This window comes from Diaporthe batatas (assembly GCF_019321695.1).
Source record: "Diaporthe batatas strain CRI 302-4 chromosome Unknown Contig00003, whole genome shotgun sequence".
Taxonomy (NCBI): Eukaryota; Fungi; Ascomycota; class Sordariomycetes; order Diaporthales; family Diaporthaceae; genus Diaporthe; species Diaporthe batatas.
The window spans coordinates 6,197,598-6,215,142 of NW_025408550.1; the positions used below are offsets into that span (position 1 = coordinate 6,197,598).

Sequence of the window (17,545 nt, forward strand, 5' to 3'; positions counted from 1 at the left end):
CGCCATCTAGCCTTGTTTGTCGGCGTTGCCTGCCCAGGTGGTGCCACCCCAACGCAGTGGGAGACCAGACTGGGTGGAAAGTACGGCCTTAACCGCAGCTGTGAGCCCGGGGACCCGTTGGATACCCGGTGCTCGCCTCGTCGGCTCAGAATAGCGGCTATCATGGGGACCATGTACCGTGTACGGGGGGTATGTTTCTGCTTGAGCCTGTCTCGGGCTGGACGGCCTCGATTCTCCAGCTGAGGTGAACACCCAGCAACTACGGTTCTGGTCTTGGCCTGTGCCACAAACAGAGTTTGCGCGAGCACTTGACTCTCAAGGCTCGTTCCCACAAGCGACCCAACGTGCTTTCAAAAAGGCTCGGCTTCGATTCGGCCGCTCAACGGTCTCTCGACAAGACTCGGACGACGGATTTTCGAAACAGTGACTCGGGTCCTGCTTGGCCACTGGCTCGTGGCATCGTACAAGACGGCGACTTTCACGTGCGGTCAACGGAAGGATAGACAGGGGAATCGTCGGGCAGTGGGCTTTGTACGTGTGGGTGGTTGGCTTGCTCTGAGCAGGCTCCGTCACATGTGACCTCATTGAGACACTCAACTTGGGTTCCTCCGCCACTCGAAATCTGCATTCAGGCACAGAAGATGTGTCACGTTGCACGGTATCCGTCAACTGCTGGCCGTGGTCTGGTGGCGCTGTTAGAACAAGATTGCCCATGCCGATGCACGGTGAGTTCATTAAGGTCGAAGCTCTCCCAGACATGGGCCTTGCCTGGGCCTTGCCTGGGCAGCTGCAGGGCCCCCTTCGATTCCACTTCTGGCTGTATTTCCTGATCCATCTGACAAGAGCGGTTGGACGAGATTGGCACCTTGCCTCGGACCAAAGACAGCTGCAGGCGAGAGGCTAGAAAGCTCTGCGCCCGTGCTGTCTCCGGATGCATTCTCGAAGTTTAAGCGAGCCCATCATTGATTGATTGACGTCCCAGCTCTCTGGATAGCGGTAAATGGGGTCTTGTTGTGGCACGAAGATAAAAGCCCTTTGCCCTTCACACCCAGGACTCGGCACAACATCAGGTGAATGTTGTTTGCTTCCTGCTTTAGAGGACCTAATGTTCTCCCACAGCCAGTGACCTGGAGGAGCAGCAAATACCCAATGGGAGGCAGCAGCAGTGATCAAGCGTTGGTGAATAGGAAGTGGGTCTACAAACGACCGTATACCTCGATCCCTTCCAAGGAAAACCCAAACGCTGGGACCTACTATACGACAATGTCACCACCACCATTACAACCATCCGCCTTGACTTCTCCTTGGCAGTCTACATTTCGCCTGCAGACAACCCAGCCGCGGCCGGTGTTCTCCCCCCACAGCTCATACAAGCGACGTATACCTGATCCAGCCTGTGAAGTCTATCCGCCGCCGCCGCCGAACAGCGACCTTACCATGACTTCGATGAATCTGAGAGACCAGGATTCGATGACGACTCCACTCAAGGATTCCGTGGAGGATCACCTCCCGCCTGCGCCGCCGTTCGTAAATTGTGTGCGGCTTGGTTTCATCATCATGTTGTGAGCACAAACACACACCGTTGCGTTCTCCAAGTCGGGTGACTAATTGCAGTGGCTCCCAGCATGCTCGGCGGCCTCTTATTTTCTGTGATAGACACCACCATAGTCTCGACAGCTCTCATCACAATCGCCACTGACCTTCAAAATTTCAAGGATATGTATTGGGTGGTTCTTGCGTACCTGCTGTCATACTTGGGTAATCATCAGCCTGGCTCTGAGGACTGAAAAAGTAAATAGACTAACCGCGGAACTTAGGTTGCGCAATTGGGTTCGCCAAACTCGCCGACCACTTCGGCCGTCTCTCAGTCTTCTTGTTCTCCTGGCTCATTTTCTCAAGCTGTTCCCTTGGCTGTGGCTTAGCTACGAACATGCCACAGCTGTAAGGTCTCTTCAACTGGACCAGAAACTCACCAAGGCGATCGCTCAGCTGACCAAGTATTCCCCACAGAATCATCTTTCGAGCCCTTCAGGGAGTCGGCGGCTCAGGCCTCTACAGTCTGTCACAGATCTCTCTGGCAGAGATCGCGCCCCACGGAAAAAACGCTTTGATTGGTATGCTCATCGGCATCACACTCGCTACCTCATTTGTGCTCGGCCCTCTTCTGGGCGGCGCCATTTCTGGAGGCAACTGGCGATGGATATTCTACATGAAGTAAGCCCCCCCCCCCCATTTTGTGAGGAGGAGTCATATTCCGCCCGGTGCTGATCAGAATCCAGTATCCCTGCCGGTTTCGTTTGCATGTTCGGTCTCGTCGTCCTCTGGCCTCGGGACTTTGGCAGGCCACTGCATCCTTGGCGCCAGTTCTGGAGGATTGATTTCATCGGCAACATATTCATCCTTGCTGCCTGTGTTCTCATGGTGTATAGCTTACAGCAGGCTGGTGCCATGATATTTGCGTGGACAAGTGTCGAATTTATCACCACATTTGTTGTGTCGCTTGTATGCTGGGCCTTGTTCTGGGCTTGGCAGCTAATTCTCAAGCATTTACCAATCCATGTCGAGCCCGTCTTTCCCGTTCGACTTGTTTACAATCGTGTATATGTTGCGGCTGTGGTGTGAGTCTTCTTTTTCGTTTCGCAGACCACTGTCAAGACCTCAGTATCCAGGTACAAAAACTCGTGACTGATTATAAACACAGCGCAATGTTCCTTTCGGGTTACTGCTACCTGGCGATAGTCATCACTCTTCCAGAGCGGTTTCAAGTTGTCAACGAAGACTCGGCGCTCATGGCAGGAGTTCATCTTATCCCCATGCTCGGAGCTACTGCCCTGGGGTCCATCATTGCCGGGGCGTTGTCGAAGCGGAAGAACAACACTTCAAGGACCTTGGTAGCAGCTTCATGCCTGCAGGTAATTGGGCTTGGGCTGCTAACTACTTTCAATGCTCCTTCGTCGCCTACCAATCCGCAGTTCGGATACCAGGCAGTTTTCGGTCTGGGAGTAGGCCTGACCTTCTCTTCTGCGACTATCCTTACCAAGATACAAGCTTCGGGCCGAGATCACGCGGTTGCCCAGGGGGTTATGGCGCAGGTCAGGGTCCTTGGCGGCGCTCTGGGTCTGGTGGTCTGCAATGTGATCTTCAATATTCATCTCGAGTCTCTGGAAGCGAAGCTCTCGGCCGAGGAGAAGGACGCGCTCCACCGTTCCCCAATGGCGCTGATGGACGTGGGCCAAGATGCAGAACAAGGTGTTGCGCAGGACGTAAAGGAGGTGTTTTCGACGTCCTTCCAGAGTATGGTCTGGGTCATGTTCTGGGTCGCTGTCGCCGAGACGGTTGCAAGCCTTTGCACTTGGGAGATAAACCCGACTTCCCTAGACGAGATTGACGCGGCTGCTCTGGCTCACGCACATGGCAGCCAGAAGCAGGGAAGCAGCAGCGGTGAAAGCCACACTGAGCTTGAGGACTTGTCGCCTATCTTTCGTGCCGCGTCTTCGCAGGCGAGCACCGGACGGAGACGGCCTCCTACGCCGTCCGCACGTGGGCTCCCAAGTCGGGTTTGACTGGTCACATGGGTGAACTTTCGGCCTTTATCAGCGAATGCCTTGGAACGGGCATCTATAGGAGTTTGTGCCGACATCTGCGTTGCTGCTTATTGAAAATTACTGTGTTGGTCCGTTGAGCGACCACTTGAGCGGGGCTTTTCACACATAGTGAAAAGCTACCCGGGTTCAGTCACAAGATTGAGGTAGCGTCAGCGTAGTTGAGTCTGTCCATCGCATACATTATTATAGTAACACAGTCACACATTTCAAGATGGACAAATTCTCTGCGAAGCCCCTGGCCTAGGTATCCTGTATTGAATTGTCTCGCTGGAGACTGCACGCGGATCATCTCCAACCAGTAGCTTTTCTATAAGAGAACGGATATTCACATAGGAATATATAAGTATAATACCCACTTAAACTATAGTTAATTAAAGGGCTTTATTTAACCTTCTTTAACTATATATATTATTTATATAAAATACTTTTTATACTTTTTATATAAACTTATTAAATTTTCTTTATTTATTAAATAAAACTCTTTTATTATTAAAAAACTTTATATAAAAGTTTATATTATTATTAATTAATTATTATAAGTTAATTTAATTATTAAAAACTTTATTAATAATAAAAATTAATTTAAAAGATTTAAATATTTAAAAACTTATTAAAGTATTTTAAATAATAATAAAAAAAGAAATAATAACTATTAAATTAAAAATAAGAATAAAGAAATTTAAATTATAATTAATAAATATAATATTTAATCTTATATAATAAATATATAATTTAAATTAAAGTTAATATATTAAAAAGTATTTATATTTATATATTAATCGTTTTTAATATAATCTTTATTTTAAAGTTAACTATTAATATTTATAACTTCTAATATTCTATAATATAGTTTTAAACTAATAGGGTAATATTTAATGTAATATAACCTCCTTAATTAAGTTAAGAGTAGACTACCTCGATACCTTAGTATGTTACATACCTAGGTAGTCGCCTTAGCTACCACATTTATCTTGACAATATATCATCCTGCTAGAGGCATTGGAAAAGCCGAGCAATTAATGACTTTACCAGTGTACACGGTCGGATGCGTGCTATTAATTTGTGATGTGTTTCGGGTGGTACGTCATTTCGAGGTAGTGGCGAGACTTTGCTTTGTTCGATGGTAGGCTCGCACAAGGGTTATATTCGTGTCTTTCACTTAGTACTACCTGCTCTAGTTGGCAGTCAGAGCCCGAGCCAATACCGTAATAAGTTGCTCCGTTCTTCTCTCTCCGAGTCTCCCACTTTCCGCCTGCAACTTGGCGACAAGAGAGAGACAGGGGCAGGCTGAGAAGACCATGTTATCATCTCACATGTACCCATCGTGGGGAAGCCATGACTGAGGCCCGCCGGGACCTGCCCAATTGCCTTCTAAAGCGGTAGCATCCAAGAAAAAGTGCCAGGATTGAGCTTCCTGTTTAGGCAGGTCGTCTGTTGATTGGGCGTTCACGATAGAATGCCAAGTCGACAGCGTGAGCGCCAAGGCCGGTACTCATCTAAAGCGTCGGGCGGCACAACCTACAAATATCCAGTTCCCCTAATCACATATCGTCAATCTGCGTGTCTTTGATCAGGTATCGATCTCTTCACCTAGTGAGTTTTCCCTCTTCGCCATGCATTCAGCGTCAATTTTGGCCGGGCTTCTGGGCTGCGCGGGGCTGGCGAGCGGGTGTCTCCTCCCTGAGGAACGTGACGGCTTGCCTCGTATTGTTCCCAGGCAGTCGAACACTGGGACCCCGATTGGAACCGGTGACCGGTTCAGCGGCGGCAGTGTCGCCCCGCAAGGCTTGGGCACTCGTGCTTCTAGCACCAGCTTCTCCACGATCTTGAGTGCGGCCGAGGTCAAGAGTGGGTTCGATGGTCTGGCCAACACGTACGGCCTGGAGACATTCACCACTCCGTACAAGACCTATGGGGGAGCTACGATCTTTGGTGGGAAGGTTGGAGGTACCGGTACATGCAATAAAGCTTATCGGGTCTACTTCAACGGTGGAATTCACGCGCGCGAGCGAGGCTCCTCAGATGGAGTTCTCTACTTCATCTCAGACCTGCTTTATGCCAACAAGACCGGGTCCGGCTTAACCTACGGCTCAAAGAGCTATACCAACGCTCAGGTAAAGACGGCCCTGGCCGCAGGGATTGTCTTCGTTCCCTTGAGCAACCCCGACGGCGTCGCATACGATCAGTCCACGAACAGTTGCTGGCGCAAGAACCGCAACCCGAATTCCGGGACAGGAAGCTCGTCCGTTGGGGTTGACTTGAACCGGAACTTTGATTTCCTCTGGGATTTCACCAACAAATTTGCTTCGAGTGTTCAGTCGAGCGTTGCCTCCACCAGCCCTTCGTCTGAGACGTATCACGGTTCGTTGTCTCCCGGCTCCTGATCCTCCCGCATTCCAACATCCCTTCCTAACACCTAATCAGGAACCAAGGCATTCTCTGAGCCAGAGACACAATCCATTAAATGGGTATTGGACACGTACTCGGCTGTACGTTGGTTTGTCGACCTACACTCGTATGCTGGAGATGTGCTCTACAGCTGGGGAAGCGATACGAACCAGAACAAGTACAGCTACATCAATTTCCTCAACTCTACCTACGACGGATACAACACGTGAGTGATCCCTGCCTATACCTTTCTCCATACTTTGCAGCCCTGGAGACTTTCTAGGGCGAGCCAGATCGAAGTGAGCCGCAGCGTGCTAACACGTCCCAGGCGTGGGGTCTTGACCGACACTCCGGGCTCCGGACGTGCATACGGAGAGTACACTCCAGCAGCCGAGAACACCGCCAACGTTCAGGCTGGGACGCGGATGGCCTCCGCTATGAGTGCGGCAAGTGGGCGTTCGTACACTGCGATGCAAGCAGCCGCCCTCTATCCCACCTCGGGTGCCAGCGATGACTACTCATATTCGCGGCACTTTGCCAACCCAAGCCTAAACCTCGTACACGGTTACACTGTCGAATTCGGGTTCGGCAATTCCGGCGCTTCGTGCCCATTCTACCCGACTGTTTCACAGTACAACACCAATCTGCGAGAGGTCGGCGCTGGCTTCATGGAGTTCCTCCTCGCAGCCACTGATCTTGGCCTCGGTGGTGGTTGCTAAGGGTCAAATAAAGTCTCTGGGGCGACTACTGAGGCTGAGGTGCAGAGCAACTCAGTATTAGATAGTACTGTACGGTGTGCAGGTTATGAGGGCCAACATACGGTCAAGCCTTGAGGTGCTTCAGCCCTAGAAGTGTTCAAATGTTCGTTGAAATGAAAACCTCTCACCGATTACCGCTATCCATGTCCTAAAAGCAAGCGGCATCTGTGGCATCTGGGAAATCATTTCGTCTATGACCCCTGAAGTCAATGCTTGTGTCTACATGTATATGTAATTCCTCTATTGCTCCATGCCGCCTTTCAAAGACCTAAACAAAGAGTGCCTCCAACCACAGCTATGATTGATTCTAGGATGCTGGGCAGAAAGTTTGTTCCTGATTGTTTGCTGACCCCTTCCTATTGGGACACAGCATAGCTAAAATGCCACTGGCATACTGCTCACGAGGGAGGAAACAGAGACAAAGCAGCTGTCCTCAATACGTCAATTACTGGTAGAGTTAAGTCGGCGCAACCTTCTATGTAAGGGGAAAGGATTAGGAGAGTTATAAAGGGAGGGCTGTATCCCTCCTAGAGGGTGTAGACAAATGTGCTACCTACTTAAGTAGGCTAAGCAGGAAGCCAATAGGGTCCCTACCTACCATAGCACACACTGTAAGGTTTTTAGGTTGTTTGGTTTTAAATTCTTAATCTATACACATCCTAATGGCATACATCCCATTTGTCTTAAGCGTTTACCACTATATGAAGGTGCTACTTATGTTTTATATGTATGGGGATCAGAATACTGTATTCTCTTTCCACTGTTATTGGCACTGTATTTCTTCAAACGCTGGGTCTTGAGTGTTTACCACTATATGAAGGCGCCACGTGCATTTTGAATGTATGGGGATTAAAAACGAAACCAGCCCTCGTAAAGGACGTTCGTTAACTGAATCTTGCGCCACCCGTCACAGAGCTTCTACCTAGGCATATGATTTCAGCAAGGTTGCATGGCAACCTCAGGACGTTTGACTGTGTACGCAGTAGTCCAAGAGAACGATGCGATGCCCCCTGTCGATCTTGGGCCAGGGCTGACCCCCGTTTGGTGCCCAAGCGGGCTCCTTCCGATCTTCGAGAAGCGAACCATGTAACCGAACGTGAGGTACTCTTTGACGCTATGGGCAACCCAGGCAACCTAGTAGACGTCTGGCACCACGGACTCGACAGCGTAGCGCCTGTCAAGGTTGAAATGCAATGTCTGACAGGCCATCTAGCCACTTCTCTACTACCAATACGGGCATCTTGCCGCCTGGACTCGGTGCCCACAGGTGCCTTTGAGAAAGCTGCCCCCAAACGCATGTACCTGACTCGGGAGCGGCCAGTGCCGTTTCCTGGCTGCTGTCGGGGTCCCAGGATTCGGGCACAATTTGAGAGATGACATCATCCCGGGCACTCCTTGCCCGTACCCTGCCAGAATTCCGGGAAGGAGCCCTCGGGTGGGTCGAGGACAGTTGGAGAATGAGACCGGAGGAGCGCTAAGGACGGGTAATGTACAAAATACCTAGGCACCCACCGAAGCAGGTGTTTCCTAGCCGTTGCTTGATGTCCTGGGTACCTGCTCAGGCAGGCAGGTATGTGGGTGTCACTGCTGCGACCGGTGTGGGCGAAGAGCAACGGAAGCCTCCATCGCCGTCCCAATTCTGCCAACCAGCTGCGTTGCACCGAATCCACCCGTCAACCGCCTGTCACTGCCCACACCAAGCAACGGCAGTATGCGGACAGATGTACCATGTACATTCAATGTACGGAGTGCCCTCTGCAACACACTTTGCCATTGTGCATTGCTCGATGAAGACAGCTGCTTCCAACACCAGCATGCACACAACGGCCCTGCCTGTCCTTGAGATTTCAAGCTCAAGGTTCAGTCGAATCGGTACAGAGATGACTTACAGTAATACTTGCGATCCCGCTCGTCCGCCTGCCGAATCAGAAAGATCTGTCACATCTCACATCCCTTGGGCAGGAAGAGAAAAAAAAATGCACTGGCACAGCTGACCAATCCTATATTGCTCTGCCTCCCCTCCCGCGACGTTTGCAGGGTGGCATGTCTGTATCTATCAATGGCACCAGGGCTGGGTCTGTATTCCGCCTGCCTGCCTGCCTGCCTGCCTGCCTGCCTGCCTGCCCACTGGCTAGGATATCACACAGAGTGCCTGGGTAGCTGGCAGGATCTCCAGGCGATGTCGTGCCGCATGATGCAGGCGTTAAGCTTTTAGTCCTTCATCGTCAAGGGCCAAGGGACAGGGTTGACCTCCCCATTGTATCCATGTGGGCGCAAGTGCTTGGCGAACGGCGCGCTCCGCCCACGGAAAAGGGCTGGAGAAGGTCGGAAGAACAGACTCTGCTGTCGAGAAGCCCCGCCTTGGGCGAGTATGTACACTTGATGCCGCCTGTCCAGGGCCGGCTTGTCACAACACAGACACGCAGACACGCAGACACACAGACACATACACGCCATCAGCCAGCTATCGCTGCCCGTGTTGGTCCCGCTGCGGCGTCATCAGGGACCTCGTCCCGCACAAGGCATGCGAGATGCGCCAAGCGGGCTCGGGTGCGCGGGCTGGCTACGGACGTCGGACACTTGACAGCCAGGCATTTGCTGGGACTCGGGAGGCGGTCGCAATCCCTGCCAACACGCGCTGCTTCGACTTCCAGGTTTGGGCAGTGGGACGGCGATCGTGAGGGATTCTACCCCCACATCACTCTTACCAGCGGCCCAGCTTCCGGGTCATGGCTCACTTGACCTGACTGCCTTGATTTGACTGGGTCTTTCTCGTCCTGGCGGTGCCTGTTCGATTTCCTCCGTCAACCCTGGGCTGCCCGCCTACGCTCGCACGTCTTGCCTCCTGCGTCCTTGTGCGCCGACCAGAGCCTCTCCTCTTTCTTGTGATCCTCACCCCTACCCGAGCTCATCGTCCCGTTCCGTTCAGACGGCCTGGCCAGTCGCCGCAAGGTCGGGGCAACGCCTTCCGCCCGCCCTCCGCCCGCCTCCCGCCCGCCCCCGTCTCTCCTTGCTGCCAGGCGGGCACACCTCTTGGGCTTCACTCGCTCCCCCACGCAGGCCTCTCCCGTTGCTTGGAACGCCTTTGGGCCCAGCTACACAACCGCCTGTTCGTGCCGGATCCCAACTATGTTGTCCCAACTATGTTGACCTCCGAATAGCACCGACTGAGGACCGGCAAACCGCAGCATGTCTCCGCAACTCAGGAGCGTCGGCATCGTTGATCTTCTCGAGGCTGATCCACGACCGACCTTCATCGTCGATCTTACCATCGCCGCCGGGAGTTCAGAACAGACCTCCTCCATCGCCTACTGCAACCCCGCCCTCTCGGCCTGTCCTGACCTGGTTGATCTTGTCCAGTCCTCCCGCAGCCAACACGCTGTCCTCTGGGAATGGATCTCCGCCTCCTTCTTGCCCCCGAGTGTCACCAAGGCCCGCAGCTCTTCATCGTCGGACTCTCCCTCGTCGCCCTTTTACTACTCCAACGCCCAATGGAGCAAGTGTCTCGTCCAAGGAAGGTGGCTGGTCGTCGGAACCAACGAGCAGCCCTCATCCGCCGACCGTCCCCGCAAAATCCGGCTCGACTCTCAGAAAGGAAGCTTTGGCGTCTCCGGCAGCGCCAACAGGGTTGCATCTTCCACTTTACCCATCGCGATCCCGCATCATGACCGCCGGTCAGACTCGCTGTGTGGTCCAGGAACAGCCTCTGAACACGACCCTTTGCCCGCACAGAGAATGTCTGTTGAGCCGGACTGGGTCTTGCCACAAATCATGCACGACCAGGGTCCGTTTCTCAAAATCCTGACAAGCATCGATTGGGCTTCGACGCCGCTGGGGCCTCTCAACGCCTGGCCAAACTTACTCAAACAAACGCTCAACCAGGTTCTCGCAGACTCCCGCCCCATCGCTCTATACTGGGGGGATCACTTTACCACGATCTACAACGAAGCATTCGGGGCCCTGTGCGGATCGAAACATCCAGGCCTGTTGGGAAAGTCGCTGGAGGATGTCTGGCTCGAGGCTGGCCCTAAGCTCAAGGAGATCATGCTCAAGACCGCCCAGAACCGTCGTGGTGTCGTCGAAAAGGAATGGCGATTTTTTATGGAAAGGACAGATGATGGCCCCGAAGAGACTTATCTGAAGTGGTCAGTCGTGCCCGTCATGGAGGAGGAGAAAGTTTCAGGCTTCTTGCATCCCATTCTTGACGTCACATCGGTGCGCCTGTGGGAGAGGCGGATGAAGATGCTCATCGACCTCGGCGATGCACTGGTGACAGCCAGGGACGCCAAGTCTTACTGGGCCAAAGCTATCGAATTTCTCGGCGCCGTCGAGCCCAGGTACGATGTTCCGCTGGCGATTCTGTACTCGGTTCAGGATGACCCGGAGGCACAAAGTGTTACACACTCGCTATATGGATTTCCGAAATTATGTCAGCTCGAAGGCGCGCTGGGTGTGCCCAAAGACCACATCATCGCACCGCCCACCATCTCGCTTCGAAACACCGACCAGGGTCTCGCGTCTATCTTCCGAAGTGCTTTGCAAGGCCACTATCCGCTGCTCCTCCAGACAAAAGATGGCACTTTGCCCGAATCCCTCGTTCAGGACCTGGCATGGAGGGGGTTTGGTGACGCCTGCCGCAGCGCCGTTGTGTGTCCTATTCGGCCTACCAGGGAAGAGAACGTGATGGGCCTGCTTTTGCTTGGTTTGAATCCGAGGAGACCCTATGATAATGACTATCGACAGTACATTTCGCTCTTAAACCAGAAATTGACCACTACCCTGGCTTCGACAGTACTACTGGAGGAAGAAGCTCGGAGGGGGCGCAACATCGCGGAGGAAGCCGCCTATGAACAGGCTAGGCTGAAATCGCAGTTGACTGACAAGACGAAAGAGGCGACCGAATCACTTCACAAGTTCGAGGCCGTGGCAGATTTCATCCCGGTTGGCATGGCCTTCCAGAACGCCCAAGGCGTCTTGACCAAGACGAATGACGCCTGGCACCGGATCACTGGCAACCCCCATCGAGAGACCGGCCCATCGATGGCTCTGAGAGATATTCTCTCTTATATTGTTGAAGAGGACAGACCCGGCGTAATCAAGGCTTACGAGAAATTGCGCACCGAAGACAGCATCACTTTCGAATGTCGACTAATCCGGCGCAATACGGTCAACAGCCCACCCCCGCTGGTGAGAGAATCTGCAAGCTTCGAGAGGGCCGGCATTGAACTTCGTGGAATCGATGACCAGGCGTCCGAACGCCACATCCTTGCAGCTGCTCGAGCTGAACGTGCCTCAGACGGCAGCATCCTCCAAGTGCTGACTTGCTTGACTGACGTCACTCTACACAAGCAGACCGCTGAAGAAGCAATTCGTAGGGCGCAGCAGGCCGAAAATTTGAAGCGCATGGCAGAACTTGCGACCGTCGGGATGTACGAAATGGACTTGGACGGACAGCTGGTCGAGGCGAATAACGTCTTCTTCCAGATGTGCGGCCTCGAGAAGGATGACACGAACATGAAAGAGACTGGCGTCAAGCCCTGGCAAACCTGTATAGTGGAAGAGGACTTGCCTGCTTTACACGACGTGATGAAGAAGGTTACCCACGAGGGCACGCCCCAGACCATCGAGGTCCGATTCAAGACGCCTTTGACAGTCAAGGATAGCCAAGGTACCGAAATTGTCGTGCCGAGATGGGCTTACGGTACCTTCCTACCTGTGAGAAGCTCAGACGGCGCAATCCAGTCGTACTGCGGGTGTGTGAGCGATGTTTCCCTTCAAAAGTGGCAACTTGAGCGGGAAAGGCTGCGCAAGGAGGAAGCGCTAGAGTCAAAACGGCAGCAGGAGAACTTCATCGATATGACCTCCCATGAGATGCGCAACCCGTTGAGTGCAATCATTCACTGTGCCGATGCTGTCATTGCATCACTTGGAAAAGCGTTGGACCTGCAGCAGAGGAGGGTGGGTCTCAGCAGGCAGAACACCACGACGTCAAACAGTGGTGTCAGCAGCGGCGGCGGCATGCGCAGAGAGGATGAGCTGCTTATGGAGAGCAGCGTTGAAAACGCGGAAACAATTATCGCTTGGTAAGGACTGCCCCGAGATCACCCATGCTTATTTGTTTCTTTGTGCAAGGCTGCAGTCTCCTTGGAATTGAACTTGGCAGGAACCGTCCTTGGTCAAGTAGATGGGCCCTGCACATAGGTTGATGTTTCAGTCGTGAGCCCTGAGAGGGAACAATGAAACTTCATCCTCCCACCCCCGCCCAAGCCTTGCAAACATTCAAAATTATCATACCATGCTAACAAGCCTGTGTTTATTAGCGCGCAGCACCAGAAACGGATTGTCGACGTTGGTTTTCTCCTTTCACAAATCCCTGTCTTTGATGTTTTGGTGTCTTGGTGTTTTGGGATGGATGTTCTTGAATGCAGCATTTTAGGGCCCTTAGCAGGACTAACATCACACTTAGGACATTGTCAGTACACGCCTGCTCTTTCTAGTACTTCAAGCATGATCATTCCCTTTCTTCCATACAATTCTTGGAAACCAAGTATTGGTAGGAGGCTGTTGGCTGTTCGAGTTATTCTCGTCCACCAATCCTACCCCCTCCCTCTCAAAACAACCTATATTCTCATCTCCTACCATCTCAGACATACATCATACATCCTCTTCATAACCTCCCTCCTAACCTCCCTTCCACCTCCTAACACACTTCCCCCTCCCTTCTCTCCTTCCTAACCCCCTAGTCCCTCCTCCATCCTAACCTCCCTCCTCCATCCTAACCTCCTTCCTCTATCCTAACCTCCTACTTCCTACCCTCCCTCCTACCCTCCTACCCTCCCTCCTACCCTCCTACCCTCCCTCCTACCCTCCTACCCTCCCTCCTACCCTCCTACCCTCCCTCCTGCCCTCCTACCTCCCTCCTACCCTCCTACCCTCCCTCCTACCCTCCTACCCTCCCTCCTACCCTCCTACCCTCCCTCCTACCCTCCTACCCTCCCTCCTACCCTCCTACCCTCCCTCCTACCCTCCTACCCTCCCTCCTACCCTCCTACCCTCCCTCCTACCCTCCTACCCTCCCTCCTACCCTCCTACCCTCCCTCCTACCCTCCTACTCTCCCTCCCCCCGCCCTCTATTTATCTTACTTTTATTAGCCTTAACTTTAGAAAACTAACATACTCTATAGTTAACTATGTCAAAACTGGACTCTAAACTACTTGCTGTGACTCCGATCACTGTCGACCCGCTCCAAATAGCAAAAGAGTCCCTCAAGATGTTTGAAGTAGAGGCTCGAAGGGTTGATATCGATTTGCGCATGAAGGTCGACCAGAGCTATGAGGACTTGGGGTTGGAATTCCTCGAGTTGGATCCATCGCGTCTTAAACAAGTCCTCATCAATCTCCTTACCAACGCCCTGAAATTCACAAAATCTGGGAACTTGTAAGCACAATTCTCTTTTTCCCGCATGCGTGTCGAACAGTTACAGAACGTGTTACTTGAAACTTGTAGCAACCATTAACACAGACTAGGAGGCACGTGACGCTCACAGTGAGCGCGTCAATTGCAAGGCCTACAGACTCCACTTGCTCAGTGCAGTTTATACCCCGGTCACAAGGACACGAGTACCAACAACCCCCCAATCCCCAGGGCACAGATCCGGTCTATGTCCTATTTGAAGTGAAAGATACTGGCCAAGGCCTGACAGAAGAAGAGATGAAAAGCCTGTTCCAGCGATTCAAACAAGCATCGGCTAGAACACACGTCAAATATGGAGGGTCTGGACTGGGCCTTTTCATCAGCAGGAGGCTGTGCGAGATGCACAACGGACAGATCGGTGTCGCCTCGCTTCCCGGAGTTGGTTCGACGTTTGCGTTTTATGTCGAGTCACGCCTACCCAGTGAGGCGTCCCTACGGGAGGCTAGGGCGACAGCGCGAACAGCCTTGAAAGCGACCAGCTTGCCCATCACGAAAAGGGCAGAATCCTTACAAATAGGAACGGCGGAAGTCCCTTTGAAAAGCACGCCCATAAAAGCCGCGACCACCAACGAATCTGACTCCCCGGGCACGGAGGCGAATGCGGAGACTCCCAAGATCGAAGGTGTCCTGGTCGTGGAGGACAACTTGATCAACCAGCAGATTACGCGCCGAGGCCTTGCTGACCATGGATTCACAGTCGATGTGGCAAACCATGGCATCGAAGCCTTAGAAAAGTTACGTGCCTCTGACCGATGGCTTGGGGATGGCCCCACCACAGTAGCCATTTCCAATGGCAATTCCACGGCTGATCCGTCGACAACTGCCCTCACAACTCCCACGACTCCGACGAAGTCGAACGCTCTGGGCCTCAAAACGGGCCTTAACCCTGCAATCACGGTCGATTTAACGCCGACGACGACACCAAACAAATTCCCGCTGTCGCTCATCCTCATGGACATGGAGATGCCTGTCCAAGACGGCCTAACCTGCACGCGACATATTCGAGAACTTGAGCGGCAGGGTCAAATCCTCGGAGGAAGCATCCCCATCATCGCAGTCAGTGCCAATGCGAGGCTTGAGCAGGTCCTCGAGGCTAAGGCTGCAGGCTGCGACGACGTGATGATCAAGCCATACCGTATGCCGGAATTGATTGAAAAGATGAAGATTGTAGTCATGCAGGCCGAACAGAAGAGCCGGATCCCCCAAGTCGATATGGCTGAAGCGATTGAAGTAGTGGATTCGACTGGTGCCGGCGGCCCTGGACCGCCAGCAGCCGCACCATGACTAGATGAGCTCAAGTGTGTGAAGAAGGGACGGGATACCACCACAAGGCGCCAGAAACAAATCCGACCAGAGCAGCCAAAGTGTTGTGTCGTGCTATAGATCTAGACGCCTAGATTCACTGAGAGAGAAAGGAATTCTTCAGGTAGAGACGAAGCGGTTGCATTACGAGATTGTTTGTTTCTTCTTCTTGTTGTTGTTGTTGTTGCTGCTGCTGCTGCTGCCGCTGCTGCCGCCGTTGCGCAAGAGCGTCGGCAGAGACAGGCAAGACTATCATACCATAGGGAGGGGCAGGATGATGAGCCAGATTGAGGTTTGCTGCATTGTAACGACGATTGAACAAGCATGGGCATGGGAGTGGGGTGGTTAGTATGGCATTGTGTGTTCTTGACAAACCTAGACTTTTATATGAGATTATAGCAATGATACCCCCTTTTAGCCTCTTTGTCTCTTCACCGTTTGCTCGTTTGATCGAGTCCTAACGTTGTGTTCATGCTAGAATATTTTAAAAAGAACACACTTATTTACATTCTAATCTAAGGTATTAACACTACCTTAGAGTATACTAGTAATATAAAAGGATTTAATATATTTAATTAATATATAATTATTATTATTATTGAAATATATTATATTTAATTAATGAATTTAAATTTAATATAATTAGAAATATTATTAGATGAAATTCTTTTTAAAATATTTTAAAACTTTTATTATATTAAAATTAAAATTTTATTTATTAAATAATTATTATAAGTATAATTTTAATATTAATTAAAGATACTATTTAGAATAAGCTAATTTTATTATATGTATCTCGATTATACTATGCTCTATTCCAAGGTTTTATATTAAATATTATGTTTAGTAAACACTGCCTCAGGGGGCTGGATCAAGTCATCAGAGGATGAATAACCGGATGCTCACAAATACAACAGCGCTGTCGCCCCAGCCTCGTCTTAAATTGCTTGGCGTTCTCCTCGAGGCGGTGATAGTTGTTCAGACGAAGTCGGAGGTGGCTCAAACGTGTTTCGAAACACCAGACGGTGCCTCAGCCAAGACAGGAGCACAGCCACGTGCACGGTGACCGAACTCTCGACAAAATGGCTGCAGTTGACCAGTTCTTTTTCTTAATCTTCTCACAATGTCTGATCTAGCCAAGGTACAAGAAATCATCCAACTTGCAACCCCAACCGATCTCCAAAATGTCGACCGATAGTGTTCGACGGCCATTCTTGGAGTACTCAGACGACCCGGAGAAGGAAGAAGCACGCCGATATGTTCGCGTTCAAACTCGCAGAGGCAACATCCTGCCGTATCTCTTCGTCGCCATCATAACCTCTCTCCTCTGGTCCGTGGTAATCCTCTTTTTCGTCGACATCCCAAGAGCCAGCAACAACACAAGCCCCACGACTACCGAAGAACATGAGCCAAGCCATAGCTCCACAGGTAGATACAACATCACAACAAACGCTCACCGGCTATCTTGTGGCAACTCTGTTTCCGAGGCCAAATCCCTGGGCTGCAAATACGACCTGCTACTGAACAACTGGGTGCCCGAGCCGTGCTTTGACAAAGAATGGCTCGACGAGTATAAGGAGGACGACAGTTGGGGTGGGTACGCAGACGAGGCCATGACGCGGCGTATGTCCGTGGAGGAGATGTCCGAGGCCGATCATTATTGGACGTCTCTGCGGGATCACGTTAATCACTGTGCGATGATGTGGAGGAAACAGTTCTGGGCTCTGTATGAGGAACGCAAGGCTTTCGATACCGTGATTGCCAGCCCCGGTCACACTGATCACTGCTCGCAATTCTTGATCGACGTGACTGATAACTCGAGGAACTGGACACATCCTACCAAGACTTCAATGGGGTTTGCTGGATGTTGGGTCAGGGACGACAGGTAGACTTGTTGGACAGACTACAGAATTTCTGGCTGACCATCAGAAGATTGTTTTGAAATTAGGTCATCGTACCTTCAGTCATGTACTCCGATTCATGGCATTTCATGACCTGTTGTCACGCCATTCTTTGGT

At 51.7% G+C, this 17,545-nt stretch overlaps 5 protein-coding genes across 5 annotated transcripts; all 5 read left to right on the forward strand.

The window, feature by feature from the left end:
- Positions 1-1,470: 1,470 nt before the first annotated feature.
- KVR01_002451 (uncharacterized protein) lies at positions 1,471-3,563 on the forward strand (the record flags this gene model as incomplete). Its single annotated transcript, XM_044792927.1, has 6 exons — positions 1,471-1,562; positions 1,625-1,758; positions 1,818-1,941; positions 2,011-2,214; positions 2,280-2,618; positions 2,702-3,563. 6 exons carry the CDS (start codon positions 1,471-1,473, stop codon positions 3,561-3,563), a joined length of 1,755 nt encoding a protein of 584 aa, XP_044647466.1.
- Positions 3,564-5,079: 1,516 nt separating this feature from the next.
- Positions 5,080-6,712, forward strand: KVR01_003771 (uncharacterized protein; the record flags this gene model as incomplete). Its single annotated transcript, XM_044787481.1, has 3 exons — positions 5,080-5,966; positions 6,030-6,219; positions 6,322-6,712. The coding sequence occupies exons 1-3, from the start codon at positions 5,219-5,221 to the stop codon at positions 6,710-6,712; spliced, it is 1,329 nt and encodes a 442-aa protein (XP_044648786.1). The 5' UTR covers positions 5,080-5,218.
- A 3,228-nt stretch (positions 6,713-9,940) lies between these two features.
- On the forward strand, positions 9,941-13,740 carry KVR01_003939 (uncharacterized protein; the record flags this gene model as incomplete). Its single annotated transcript, XM_044783538.1, has 3 exons — positions 9,941-12,834; positions 13,072-13,099; positions 13,218-13,740. 3 exons carry the CDS (start codon positions 9,941-9,943, stop codon positions 13,260-13,262), a joined length of 2,967 nt encoding a protein of 988 aa, XP_044648954.1. The 3' UTR covers positions 13,263-13,740.
- Positions 13,741-13,941: 201 nt separating this feature from the next.
- Positions 13,942-15,509, forward strand: KVR01_002466 (uncharacterized protein; the record flags this gene model as incomplete). Its single annotated transcript, XM_044785143.1, has 2 exons — positions 13,942-14,189; positions 14,279-15,509. 2 exons carry the CDS (start codon positions 13,942-13,944, stop codon positions 15,507-15,509), a joined length of 1,479 nt encoding a protein of 492 aa, XP_044647481.1.
- A 1,202-nt stretch (positions 15,510-16,711) lies between these two features.
- On the forward strand, positions 16,712-17,469 carry KVR01_002969 (uncharacterized protein; the record flags this gene model as incomplete). The annotated part of the gene is made up of 2 exons (XM_044791997.1): positions 16,712-17,281; positions 17,350-17,469. 2 exons carry the CDS (start codon positions 16,712-16,714, stop codon positions 17,467-17,469), a joined length of 690 nt encoding a protein of 229 aa, XP_044647984.1.
- Positions 17,470-17,545: the final 76 nt, after the last annotated feature.